Source organism: Podarcis muralis, chromosome Z (assembly GCF_964188315.1).
Source record: "Podarcis muralis chromosome Z, rPodMur119.hap1.1, whole genome shotgun sequence".
NCBI lineage: Eukaryota > Metazoa > Chordata > Lepidosauria > Squamata > Lacertidae > Podarcis > Podarcis muralis.
This window is the reverse complement of record NC_135673.1, coordinates 23,385,137-23,398,937: the sequence shown is the minus strand read 5'-3', so window position 1 is coordinate 23,398,937 and position 13,801 is coordinate 23,385,137. Positions and strand designations below refer to the sequence as shown.

General features: G+C 41.7%; 1 protein-coding gene across 13 annotated transcripts in view; it reads left to right on the top strand.

Moving 5' to 3' along the window:
* The window catches only part of ARHGEF9 (Cdc42 guanine nucleotide exchange factor 9), a 286,157-nt gene that overhangs the window by 257,862 nt on the left and 14,494 nt on the right, over positions 1–13,801 (top strand). For all 13 annotated transcript variants that reach the window (XM_077922610.1, XM_028714583.2, XM_077922611.1 and 10 more), the window contains 2 exons: positions 4,644–4,775; positions 12,875–13,118. In XM_077922610.1, the coding sequence (XP_077778736.1) occupies positions 4,644–4,775; positions 12,875–13,118 (376 nt within the window). The remainder of the gene's footprint in view (positions 1–4,643; positions 4,776–12,874; positions 13,119–13,801) is intronic.

The window sequence follows — 13,801 nt, the reverse complement described above, 5'->3', positions numbered from 1 at the left end:
GCCCAGCCAGATTTATCCTTACCTAATGTGCTACTCTCATTCTCTGAGGTGTGATTTTTTGCGCTTTCCAGTAATATTAAATTCACTGAAAGATGAATAACTGTAGAAAAATGTAATTGGCACTGTCCTTTTAAATTTCTTCTAGCTCAGAAACCTTCCAGTTATTTATGGAACCTCTAATGGAAGCCTCCGTGCCCTTAATTATGTAATGTGTGAGAGCTGGCTGCGGACTAATGCCGCATTATTAAATCCAAAGACCGTTGTGAATAAAAAAATATGATGCATGCAGCAAACTTCCTGTTTTCAAAGCTAGAGCAGTCTGACAAGAGATAACCTTTTGAGGGAGGGGGGAACTCATATGGAGGTTCTGCAAGAAAGGAAGGTTATTTTATCCCCCACTCCTGACTCCGGCAACAGAGGGTCTGAAAAATAAGGCTGATGAAAAAGATGGTATTTCTCCTGCTTTTTTTCATTCTTTCTGATCTTTCTATCACCCAAAACTTTGATCAATCAATCATTAAAGCACTGGAGGCTCAGTCATGGAAAGGGAATGTTTTGCTGAATAATGCAACTGGTGCAGTGCCAAAAAAAACCCCTCCTTCTGCAATTTCCTTCAACCATTCTCCACCAGTTAATGAGAAAAGAACTTTGTTTGATAAAAGGGGAGTGAACTTTTGATGAAATTTTCATGGGTGGGGTACCAGGAATTTGTCACTCTTACCTTACTGTTGAGGTGGCCAAGGGGTGTCTGAGTGTCTGAATCATTTCACCAGTGGTCTGCACTCCCCAACTTATCACTCTTCAGTGAAAGTCATGGGTGCTTCCAGACTGCTGCTCTTTTCACTTGGGATTCAATTGCATACAGGCAAATTCAGGTTGCATGATTAAAGTTGATTAACAAACCCACTTCCTCCCAAAATTGGACCTTTTGTAATAAGGAAAGTGACTGGGAAATGCACTGGAAAGTGTGGGATAACATTTGCTTGATGCAATGTCATTGCACTTTCCTGCAGACAAATCAAAAGAATAGCTGATGTTTGCAAACTTTGTGCAAACAAACCAGGGTAAATGCTCAATGAACAGGTCATCTGGAAGTGACCCACAGAATCCCTCCTTTCGGGGGAGGGTGTTGAGATGAGGAAATGGGGGTGGCTGCAGTCGGTTGGATAAATATTTGCTGAAAATAACTCTCACACACCATGCTCAGCCACCTCACATGATCAGGTAAGCTCAAAATTTTACTCGCATTGGAAGTCTTAAATGTCCTGAAAATAGTGTTGGAAACTGGTGGACCTCAACCCTATTCAGTGTTTGAACCCTAGTCTCCTCATTCTCCTCAAGGGGTCACTAGGGAATCCGAAAACCCTTATGCCCACCATGGGAGAGGCCAGAAAGTCAGTCCTCTTCAAGCAGGTCTCATGCTCCATGCTCTCTGGGGGTCGAGGCTATCGCGGAAGTGATACCTGGAGGTCCTGAGTGTCAGTATCCTTGTTGCTGATGAAAGCTGTGAATCAGGGCCCAGGATGCCACAGTGCATTGTTGTTCTCTATTTTCCTGCATAACCAGGCATAGAATGTGGGGGATAAGAGGGTATAAAGAGACCTTACATAATGGCCCAAAGTGGAGCATAGGAAAGAGAAGCAACACACTGGCAGAAGCTAATAAGCTGTCAGTCATGCATGACCAACCTGCTAATGAAAAGGGCTGCAGAAACCATCCTTTTGCCAGGCATGGGCACTTAATTGCCAACCAAATATGGAGATTCTTTGTATTGGATTATTGGTTTACCATTTCATTGCAAGCCCACATCAGAGATCGTGGAATAATTTGGTCAAGTGCAACCCATTGTTCTTCCATGCTTCTATAAGCGCACAGGACTAAGTTCTAAAGAACATCCCCACTGATGTCAATGGGATTTTCGAAATTCATGAACACTAACAACCTTTGCCTAACTGCCCCCCAAATGTCATCATCACACTTTCTAAAAGATATATAATATGTGGAGAGAATCCAGTACCTTCTGAGCAAAGCACCAGTCTCCCTAGGGAGGTGGAGGAGAAAACCGGTATGTTTATACATAGCACACATCTGGGTCAAGGAGACAGAGTCTTGCGTATGCTTCAGAACTTATAGCAACTATGGATGACCTGCCTTACAGCTGTCCTTAGATGAACTCTGGTCCCCTATTGTGTTTTTAAGGCATTGTGTTCGAGCCCCTATCTGAAAGATGCTGAATGGTCACTGTGTGAGAGGCAGCTTGGGTTTCGTGTTGACTATGCTCATTACAAACACTTTCAATGTTCATATGTAAATTTTGTTTGAAATTGTGTCTTTGTAATCTATTTTACGTGTGTGGGGATTGTGTCAGGGGAAACCTTGTCTGAATATTCAGGGCAGTCTACTAAAAATGTCTTTTTTAAAAAAATAAAAAAATAAAAGAAGGCATCCTGGAGCCCCTCCCTATATGTTAGGCTACACATCCCCAAAGCATCTTTCCTCCAACCTAACCATTGCAGGGCACATCACCGTGTCTTGGAGGGAAAATGCTGACTGTACTTTTGCATATGGAATTCATACTGACCTCTGAGGCTGCCAGCTTTTTCACCTAAGCCGGTCTGTGCATGTTTGCAAACAGAGGTTTGAAATGCATTTATTTATACACTTGATACAGTGCATTTAAGTGGGGCTCCCAAAGTATTCAGTGTAATAAAAACCTGATCTTTTTCAATCTCAGTCTCATTTCTCCATCCCTTGCAGGGACTCAACACTTTTGATTCAGTTAATTATCTTGGAGCACTTGCAGAGGCATTCAAGTCCTCCGGCCTTAGCTACTTCTAAAACTGGCTCCAGGAGCAAATGTTCTATTTTTGTTAGGCAGGGGGTTCTTCTCCTTTTTCCTGACCAAAACATAAGATGGCCAATAAGTGTTTTCTTGAATAATTTCTCTTTTAAAAAAGGAAACAGAAGCCTTTGAAAAAATGGATTAATTTGTAACATAAAGTTAATATAAAGTAGTGAAGAGAAGATTCTTGCCTCCACTGTGTAGACTACAGATGGTGTTGTACTCCAGCTTCCACCATCCTGGCCTGATGGGAGGTAGAGTTCAAAAGCATCTGGTTCCCCATCCTTGATCTACAAGGATGGGAGTGGGGCCTTTTTCAGATGAAGGGCCACATTGCCTTGTGGGAAGTTTTCTGGGGGCCACAGGCTCGTAGTGGCAGAGCCAAAGGTACAAGAGGGCAAAGCAACAGACACAATCCTTAGTTTTGTACAGTAGGCTACATTCCCACCATGCAGATGACAGAGCTTTCTACAGACGTACACATCTTTCCTCCGTCTATCTAGGCAAGCAAGATATACTGGATCCTTTTATTGGTTCCAGTGTAAAAAAGAAGAAGAAGCCAGTGCCTGATAATCCAAGTTCCTTCCTGACATTTGATGGCTTTACAGCAGGTATCAGCAGGCTTGCAGCAGAGTAATCTGCTAGATTCCAATGATTCAGTAGCCTAGTGCAAAAAACCACACACAGAGAAAACAACTCTTGTAATTGCAGTCATACCTCGGGTTAAAGTAGCTTCAGGATGAATATTTTTGCGTTGCGCTCCGCGGCGACGCGGAAGTAACAAAGCATGTTATTTCCAGGTTTCGCCACATGCGCAGATGCTCAAAACGACGTCACGCGCATGCGTGGAAGCAGCAGAACATGACACGCGCAGATGCGCACTCGCATTTTACATTTACTTCAGGATGCGAACGGGGCTCCAGAACGGATACCATTCGTATCCAGAGGTACCACTGTAAAGAGTTCTGAACCCAACAATTTGTCCTTGCACAGTCCGTATAATTCGGAGGTGAAGGCTAAGTTTGTTGCAGCTGTTATTGAGGGTAAAAGAATCCTTGCTCATCTACTGAAAATCACCCAGAGATCAATCTTCTGTCCACCTGTGATTTACACATTCTTCCTCCCTACATCTAGAATAGTTAATTTGTTACCTGAAATTGTCTCCTGCAAATTTTGATGTCTGATATTTTCAGGAGGCTGAAATGTTTGCTAAATTTATTATCTCACATAAATATTTCATTTCGACAGTTAATATCTGACAGTATTTGATAGCTGACATGCAATGGTAGATGTGTCTGATACTGTTTGATGTTAGCATGCAGTGGTGTTTCATTTTCACTACATATCTGTTCTATAGATGGAGTTGGCATATAATGATACTTACTATTTGACAGCTATTTATGAGATTTCATTTTTAAGGCTTGCCAAACCATGAAGTACGGATATGTCTTAAAGCTCTCAAATGTCAAAAATTTGAAGTAAGAAAATTCACATTCAATTTGGAAAAAAAGGAATACCTTATCACTTTCAAGTATGTACTATTATCCATTGGTACATGTGAATCCCTGTGGGAAGTTTGAAACAACTAAATTTCTGCATATAGCATACTAAATTTCTGTCCATGTTGCTTGTATTCCCTGAAAATAAAAAGGATTTTTCCCATTCTGCAAGCAAGATTTTCTACCTCTGTTTTATGTTCCATATTCCATTGCATTTCATAGGAGGACCCTGTTGTCAAATGATGCTCCATTAATTAGAGAGGTAGGATAATTTATTCTCCCATCTGTCTTATACCCTCTAGGGGGAGGACATCTTGGATCGCAGCTCTGAGCTGATCTATACAGGAGAGATGTCCTGGATTTATCAGCCGTATGGACGAAGCCAGCAGCGTGTCTTCTTCCTCTTCGATCATCAGATGGTTCTCTGCAAAAAGGTAGTGAAATTTGGGGTGTATGAAGAATTTAATCTTTGTGAATTCCTGTGAGGACTTACCTGATCTGTGCCACACAGACTACTGTGCCCATTGGAACAGAGATATTCACCCACTTTTGCACTTTTGAATTTTGTGATATGGTAGTTCTCAGCTCAAAAACACTTACCAAAGTGTGTTTTAAAATGTGTATTTTTAAGATAAAATACATTTAGAAAAGTGTGCCTTGAGCAAAATATATTTGGAAATCGGTATTTTGTGGGAAATACATTGAAAAATTGGCATTAAATAGAATTTTTAATGAAAAATGTGCAGTTTAATGCGGAAAAAGGGGAATACAGACTTTTGCATGAACATATATAAAAGGATCAGATGTTGTTTGACCAATCCAAGTGAAATCTATAGCTGCCCTCTGGAGGCAGCTAGGGTTAGTCTACTGCCCCCTCAGAAAAGGAGGAGAGTCTTTGAATGTTATGACACCCCTGGTGAACCATAACTCACTGCTTATTGCAGTTGGCTTCCTTTAATTTCTTATTCATCCTTTTCAGGCTGAAAATGGTTCAGATATGTTGTTAGTCCAAACTCTGGGTAGAGGCCCTCAACCCGAAAGAATAAAATATGGTCTGATTTGATCTAACACTAGGTGTTTTGGGTGGGGGGATTCAGGGTGTACAGCAGAGCTTTCCAGACTTTTGAAGTTGGCGACACACTTTTTGGACATGCATCATTTTGTGACACAGTATTTCAGCTTTGCATTATTTTGTGACACAGTAATTCCGTTTTACTAGCAAACCAGAGGTTAAACTAACCCTCCAGGAGGAGCTCGGGGAGCGTTCCTGTTACACTGCAGTCGACACATTAATGTGTCACGACACACAGTTTGGAAAGCTCTGGAAACTTCATGTTTAGCTCTAGTGCCCTGCAAACAACCGAATAAAGGATTCTGTGGGAAGGGAGGAAGCTAGTGTCAAATACCCAGGTTGTTGTGTAGGGTCTCTGTATAACCTCTTCCTGTTAGTTTCTCCCTATATCTGTGTTCTTTTGTAAAGGTCCTAATGCCTTCTTTTGTAAATGCATTAGAAATCTATTGATAAAAAGAGTAGAAGGCTGCATTTTCAACTTCTGTGTTCCAGCATAATTTGATTAAATGGGGGGGGGGGGGCAGCACGGAAAGCAGAAGTGTAATGTCACTGTCAGCAGAGCACATCAGGATACAATGAATGCATCCTCCCTGCCACCAGGGAATTGGCACAATGAGGGAAAGCTGTGACTTCTTCTGACGGATTGACTTTGAATCTCAGGGCTGCATGGCTCTGTCTTTCATGTTGATGCTTATTAATTTTAATAAGGTCTCTTCTGTCAAGGTGTCGGAAGTTCAATATCGAAGCCCTGTGGGTTGAGATGGGTAATTCTCTTTGCAAGACAAAAGGGGGTCCTTCCACATTATTCAATTAACTTTGATGTGATAGAATTGGGTTTCACTCTTCCTCTAATTCAGCTCCTGAGCGCAAGAGAGCATACATTCAGATGACTCACTCACCCTATTGTGTTTGCTGTCGCTGTGGGATAAACACAGCTCCTGAGTAATATTATCATGCTATTGTAATACTGGTTTGCATAGTTTTATAACCATGACATTTCTGAGCATGGTGAAAAGTACTGGTATTAATCTTCAAAGCCTTAAATGCCTTTTAGTTGGGATACCTGAAGGATGGCCTCCTCCTCCATATACCTGCTCAGACCTTGAGATCTTTATCAGAAGCTGTTCTACAGGTTTTCCCACCTAGCTTTTAGTGAAAGAACCTTCTCAGTGGTGGTGCCACAGTGTAGGAATATCCTCCTCAACAATAATTGGTGTCGTTGTCACAGTCTTCTAGGAGAAATTATCTCTAAATTTTTTTTTCCTTAAGTGTTTTACTGGTTTTGCACTGACAGGCTGACAAAGGTTTTTTTGGGGTTTTTTGTAACAGCTGTTTTTAGCTTTGATTGCATTTGCGTTAGCATTTTGTTGATTTTTAAATTTGTGAGTCATTCAAAGGATGTGGTTAATTGGACCATGTAAAAATAACTAAATTCCCTTCTCCAGAATTCCTCCTTGAATTTTAGAACTCTGAATTTGCCTCTGCCAACTAAGACTTGAGGAATAAGTTCAAACACACAGCTGTTTGTATTCCACAGTCCTGCAATTGCAGCTCCCTCAAAAGCTCAGCTTGATTTTAAAAGCAAAGTTTCTGCTCTCAGTTAGAATTATTTATGCAGTTTGCTGAATTGGGGGGGGGGGGTTCAAAGTTTGGGTTACCTTAATGCAGAGGTTCCATTGCAGCTGTTAATACAATCAACTCAACAGTTATCACCAATCTGCTACTGTAAAAAATTAAAGGTGTTCTTATTTAACGTAGATTTAAGCTCCAATTATCACTGACTTAATTTTTGCATCTCATTCACATTTTATCTATTCATTATAAATAAATATCCCACATTTCCTCCAAGGAGCTCAAAATGGAATTTCCCTTTGAAAATTAATAAAGAGGGTTTGTAATATTTTTACTGCAAAATATCATTGACTCTTAAAAAAACTGCATCATTCATAATCATAGCCATGTGTATTTCTAAAGAAATGTATGGGTTATGTGTCTTTGATCTCTAGATCAAAGTTGATCTACAATTCAGTTAGCTTTTTGCTCCTAGAGCGTGAAATGTGCATATAAGTCAGACTTATCCAGTTATTACAGTATGTGTCTGAACTCACATGCATGTCCAGCAGTCATGTGCATCCATACACACACTAAATAAAGGTTTGGGATCATTTGCTAGAGTTACAATGTGTGTCCATTTATGAATGTTCTTGACATCCAATACTTTTTGTTATGGGCTAGTGATCCTAACAGGGACGCAGGTGGCGCTGTGGGTAAAAGCCTCAGCGCCTAGGGCTTGCCGATCGAAAGGTCGGCGGTTCGAATCCCTGCGGCGGGGTGCGCTCCCGTCGTTCGGTCCCAGCGCCTGCCAACCTAGCAGTTCGAAAGCACCCCTGGGTGCAAGTAGATAAATAGGGACCGCTTACTAGCGGGAAGGTAAACGGCGTTTCCGTGTGCGGCTCTGGCTCGCCAGAGCAGCGATGTCACGCTGGCCACGTGACCCGGAAGTGTCTCCGGACAGCGCTGGCCCCCGGCCTCTTGAGTGAGATGGGCGCACAACCCTAGAGTCTGTCAAGACTGGCCCGTACGGGCAGGGGTACCTTTACCTTTACCTTAGTGATCCTAACAATCTCTTTAACTGCCTGATGGACAACCAGTAATTTTTAAAGGTGAACAAATAGCTTTACATTAAGATCCTTGAGAGACAAATTAACAAAGAGAGCTTGGTTTATTATATAAAATGAAAATGACAGACTACATAAATGCTGTAAAAATACAGTTTAAGCAGGCAGCAAATCCTACCTTGATCTAAAGAGTGAAAGAATCCCTACGTCTTCTCAAAACCTACAGAAGTGAGCATGACAATTTTACCAGCAGGACTCATACTAATAGTATGTTAAGCAATGGAGGGGGAGTATACCTGTCCTTAAGTGAAGCAGACATGTGCTGATTCCTTGAGAACAGTGAGTGAGTTATTTTTGTTGGAGAAAGGAGAGCCAAACTAACTACTGAAATCTGGAGGTTTTAGGTTGAAAGAATATCATCCTAGTGTCATCCTTTGTTTTCTCTCTGCCTTCAAATTATCTCACCATTATCTTGATAGCTCCTATTCAGGTGGTGAATAGACTGTATTGGCAGCTAAATTTACACATGCTGACCTTTATGCAAGATGTGAGAAACTCTGGACATTTCCTGAATGACTTCAGGTCATGTTTTGTGATCAGACTTATACCAAGGTCACCAGAATTCATCATGGAGGATCTCCTGTCATATTAGAGTTATGTCCCCTTTCTTTCTTTTTTATTGAGTTTTGTTGGACAAATAGCCCTCTCATAACCGCCTTGCTGGCGTCCTATACTATCTGTAATGAAACCTCCTTATTCAAATTTTGACACTATTTTTTAGGGGGAAAACCTAGTCTTATACACGGAAAAATATGCTAGTTGGTCAAGAGAGCTGTGGACTCAAAAAGGTTGGAAACCTCTGCCACAGTGAAACAGACCAGCACCCTGGAGAGCTCCTTCAAACAGCATAAACATTCTAATCTAGGCAAAAAAAAAGGAAGATGTAAAACTGGTCTGTCAAAAGCCAATTGCAGAAGTGTAGACTTACTAACTAACAAAGACTTGATTCAAGAAGCTGTGAATGAATGCAGAATTGGTGAATTATTTGGACTTACCTTATTCTGCAAGATAAGACCAGATAAGGTAAAGGTAAAGGTACCCCTGCTCGTACGGGCCAGTCTTGACAGACTCTAGGGTTGTGCGCCCATCTCACTCAAGAGGCCGGGGGCCAGCGCTGTCCGGAGACACTTCCGGGTCACATGGCCAGCGTGACAAAGCTGCTCTGGCGAGCCAGAGCCGCACACGGAAACGCCGTTTACCTTCCCGCTAGTAAGCGGTCCCTATTTATCTACTTGCACCCGGGAGTGCTTTCGAACTGCTAGGTTGGCAGGCGTACCAGATACTGTACCTTTAATGCAATTTCAATTCAAGCCTTCTGCACTTACTTACTTTGTTTTTTAAAATAATGTTTCATTGATTTATTAACAAAAAAGTGCAAACATAACCAAACAAAAACAAAACAAAAACAAAATGTAAACCACAAGGCAATCTGTACCTACACACACTTTTCTGATATTTGCATTTGGGTGTCTTATTAGCATCTCAAACTAAGTACAGTGGTACCTTGGGTTACAGACACTTCAGATTACAGACGCTTCAGGTTACAGACTCCGCTAACCCAAAAATAGTACCTTGGGTTAAGAACTTTGCTTCAGGATGAGAACAGAAATTGTGCAGCGGCAGCGGGACGCCCCATTAGCTAAAGTGGTGCTTCAGATTAAGAACAGTTTCAGGTTAAGAACTAACCTCCAGAATGAATTAAGTTCTTAACCTGAGGTACCACTGTATATTCATACTTGGATTGCTCACCTTTCCCCTCAAGTGCTTCTGTCCCATTCATTTGTATCCCTACCAAACAATAACCTTACTAGGAATGCAGGAGAAATGTGTTCATGCACATTTGCACCTAATGGATTCTTTCTGAACCAATACATGAATTAAAAAAACAGCTTTCCTTTGAAATTTGCACTCCAAATTTTGTGTTGCAGTTTCCCAACTGAAAAATGCAGCCCCCCCAAAAGTGTATATTAAGGAAAAGTGCACACAAGTATGTATTTTAGTGGAATTAATGTACACAATTGAACTGAGAAATGTGTGTATTAAAAGAAATGAGGATGGAAATGCATCCACAGATATATCATAAACTGATGTAGAAATGAGGGTAAACTGAACTTAAGACTGGATTTCCACCAGCCCCATCTAGCATAGTCATTGCTTAGGGATGTTGCAAGTTATATCCCAAAACATCAGGAGGGCGCTAGGCTGGGGAAGTTGATTACTACAATCCCATTACCCTTTTCTCTTAAGCTCTGGCTGGTACTCAGTCAGTCCTCCTTGCATCACCAGCTTCAGGTGCCTAGTCCTTGCTGTTGTTTTTCGCCTTTAAAAACCATGCAGCTAGGAACCAAACTTTCACCCCAGGAATTCTGCTTTTTAAGCAACCATTTTCCTGTGCTCACCCAAACCTACAAATAAGATAATTCTGTAGGTGAGCTGACCAGGTTGTACTGGCTATCTGCTGAGTCACCTAATACTCATGTAGGTCAGCTGACTCAGCTGATTGCCCTACTGCTCCTATGAAAAAGCTATTCAGGTAGCTAGAGCATGGGATTTGTTTGTTTTTTAACCACCACCTCTGTGCCAGCAGTCCTAAATGTGTGTCTGTGTCTAAATAAATTATCATTTGCCGATTACCCTTGGCCCAAAACCTCTCCTGGACTTTTCACCATAAAATTTTGTTGATGTTTGGTCTGCTACTTGTTCCTGCTGCTAAGATTAGTATTTCAGTGTGACATTTATCTTTTCAAAAGGTGCTTTTCAAAAGCCTTGAAACAAAATTTCCAAGAAATTTCGACTCCTTGCTGCTTGAATGGTCATGAGATCAACATTGCACAGCCTGAGATATGTTTATGGTTCTCTTGTAAAAGACAGCATTGCTTCAGTTCTGTTGAAATTAGCTATTTAAATTTTAAATGGTCATTGTATGCTTCTCCTTATAAAGTTGTGCCTTTTTACATAATCGGTTTCTGTGGGTTTGTGTTTTTTCCTGATGAGTTAGCTTTTCTAGAACCAGGTCATGTAAATGATTGATACAGCAGGGCCTGCTTTTCATTTGGGCTGCACTGAGGTTCATCAGAAGTTAAGACCTTAGAAACAGTTATGTCTTGAATCTTGGATGATTTATATTATATCTTGCTATGTGGATAGGAATAGGAGATGCTCTGTGATAAGATGGGTGTTTGCTACCATCTGCAAGTTTTGTGGTACCCTTCTGTTGAATTTCCTGTAAGATCTTTCCAAATATTTGCAGTGTGGCATATTCACTGAGCTAGAATAAGCAACCAGCCAGGCTGGCTGATGGTTCAAGCAATGCAAGCAAGTCAGAAGCAGGAAGGGATATTAGGCTATGCCAGACATATCTAGCTGCTCAGTAAGCAGAGAGAAATTTGTTTAAGAAACCTAAACTGTTAGAAATAAATAGCAAACAGTTCTGGGAAATGTACATCCCATATGCACACTTGAAACCCTGCAATCCCAAGCTCTTTTGATAGAGCTAAAAAAAAAAATCATGGCTTGAGGAGTTCCCCCTGAAATCTCCCTGCCAGTTTCCATCTCCCACTGCTCCCCCAGCAAACTAGTTATAGGAGTAAGATCAGCAATAGGAAGAGCTTGCTGACAATGGCCAGAACCTTGTAAGTATCAACCTTATGGTCTGGACAGTCATGGAGTATGATTAGGGTGCTATTTCCTGCTGGGCTTTTTGAAATGTGTAGTTTCTCCTGCCTCCCAGAACAGAACATTTAAGGCATAGGAAATTACAAGTCCTGTGCATCCTGGCTGGAAATGATGCTCTAGAGCAGGGACAGGGAACCTGTGGCTTTCCCATCAGCAGTAGAGAACCATTAGTCAGTAATGATAAGACTTGTAGTCCATCAACATCTAGAGGGCCACAGTTTCCCCAACTCTGCTCCAGGTCATGTTTTAGACTACCTGGCTTTGTTGTTGACAGTGTTCACTGCCATTCACCCTCATTTCAAAAAAGAACATTGCTTGGGAAAAGGGAAATGACAGATTCTAGAAGCAAACTCAGTTTGAACTAGGTCTGAACTTCAGGGAAAGACTGGTTTTGGCTCCTGTTGGATTTCTCTCAATTCTGAATGTCCTCTATTGTCAAATGGTTGTACTTTTAGAGAGAATGGAACATTGGAAGAATGAGTATAAAAGAAAGATGTTGATAGCATAGGATGGAAAAAAGCCAAAGTAAAGCTCATTCTAGTATATGATTGGGGTCCTCTCTCCTGCACTGTCTAGCATAAACAGAGGACTTAGGAGAATGGCATCTTCTCTCCATTGTGTGAGGTATGGAGAACAGTGAAAGTCTCTTCTGCTTCTTACAAGGGACTCCTGCTTATTCCCTGCTTGAAGATTACAGTGAATATGTGTCCTATGGTAGGGATTTCTGTGGGTGCTGAATGTGTTGCTCACCAAAAGACTAGGAGAGGGAAGGAAGGTATCCCTGGCAAACTTGCAAGTGGAGTTGTGGATTCCTGGCTGAAGTTCATAGATGAATAGAAAACTACTATCCAATCCTTCCCTGCATACCTCCAGCATTGAGAGAATGCTGCAGTCACACCCAGACATCCCATTTCCTAGTGCTCTAGGATTACGATTAAGGATAAGGTTTAAGAACGCTCATCAGCTAAGGCTCTGACCACCTTAATTAGCAGCCTTTCATATTCTGCTCTTTGATTACATTGTTAAATCTTCCAAGGACATTAAGTTGGTATTTAAGTCCACCTAGATTCTAAAATGGCTTCTTTTTCTTTTTCAACTTTCCACATAGGACCTGATAAGGAGAGACATCCTGTACTACAAAGGACGCATTGACATGGATCGGTATGAGGTTTTGGATATCGAAGATGGAAGGGATGACGACTTCAATGTCAGCATGAAGAATGCCTTCAAGCTTCGCAACAAGGAGACGGATGAAATGCACTTGTTTTTTGCCAAGAAGCTGGAGGAAAAGCTGCGGTGGCTGAGAGCTTTCCGGGAGGAGAGAAAGATGGTGCAAGAAGATGAAAAGATAGGTGAGCCCCATGGGTCAAGTCAGCTGGTGGGCTGGGTTACTGATACCCCAGACTAGTTGCTGGCCAGTAGGACCATCTCAAGATATTTTGCTACCTGAGCTTGAAGGGTATGTTGTAAACAAAATCTGCTCTTTTCCCCTTATGGGGTATCCAAGAACCCGTATAGAGTCCTTAAGTGGGTTCCCTATTGGTAGGAGAAAATAACAGAGGCCAACCAGAGAATACTGAGAAGCAAAGCAGCCAGTAAGCCTGATCTTTATTAAACTGTTCAACAGGTTGCTCACTCACCACATGCAGGAGGGAGGAGGAACCCAGAACATTGGTGTGCAAGCTCTTATATAGACTTTTGAAATTGCCCACCCTGTAGCCCAAGCCTCCACCCCAATCCATCATACATACATCACTGAAGGACGTGGTCAACAGCAGAGGAGGCGGTCTACAGCAGAAATTCTGTCTGCCAGGACCTGATAACGGTCACTGATTGCATTACTTGGGCAGTCTGGCCATTCTTTTGTGAGAATGTTGTGTGCATGTGTGCATAGTGGAAACCACAGGAGGGGAGAGTGCTATTGCACTTGGGTCCTGCTTGAGGTACGTGCTTGGCCACTTTGATAACAGGACACTAGACTAGATGGACCATTGGCCTGATCCAGCAGGCTCTTCTCATGTTATTGGGTTCCTTA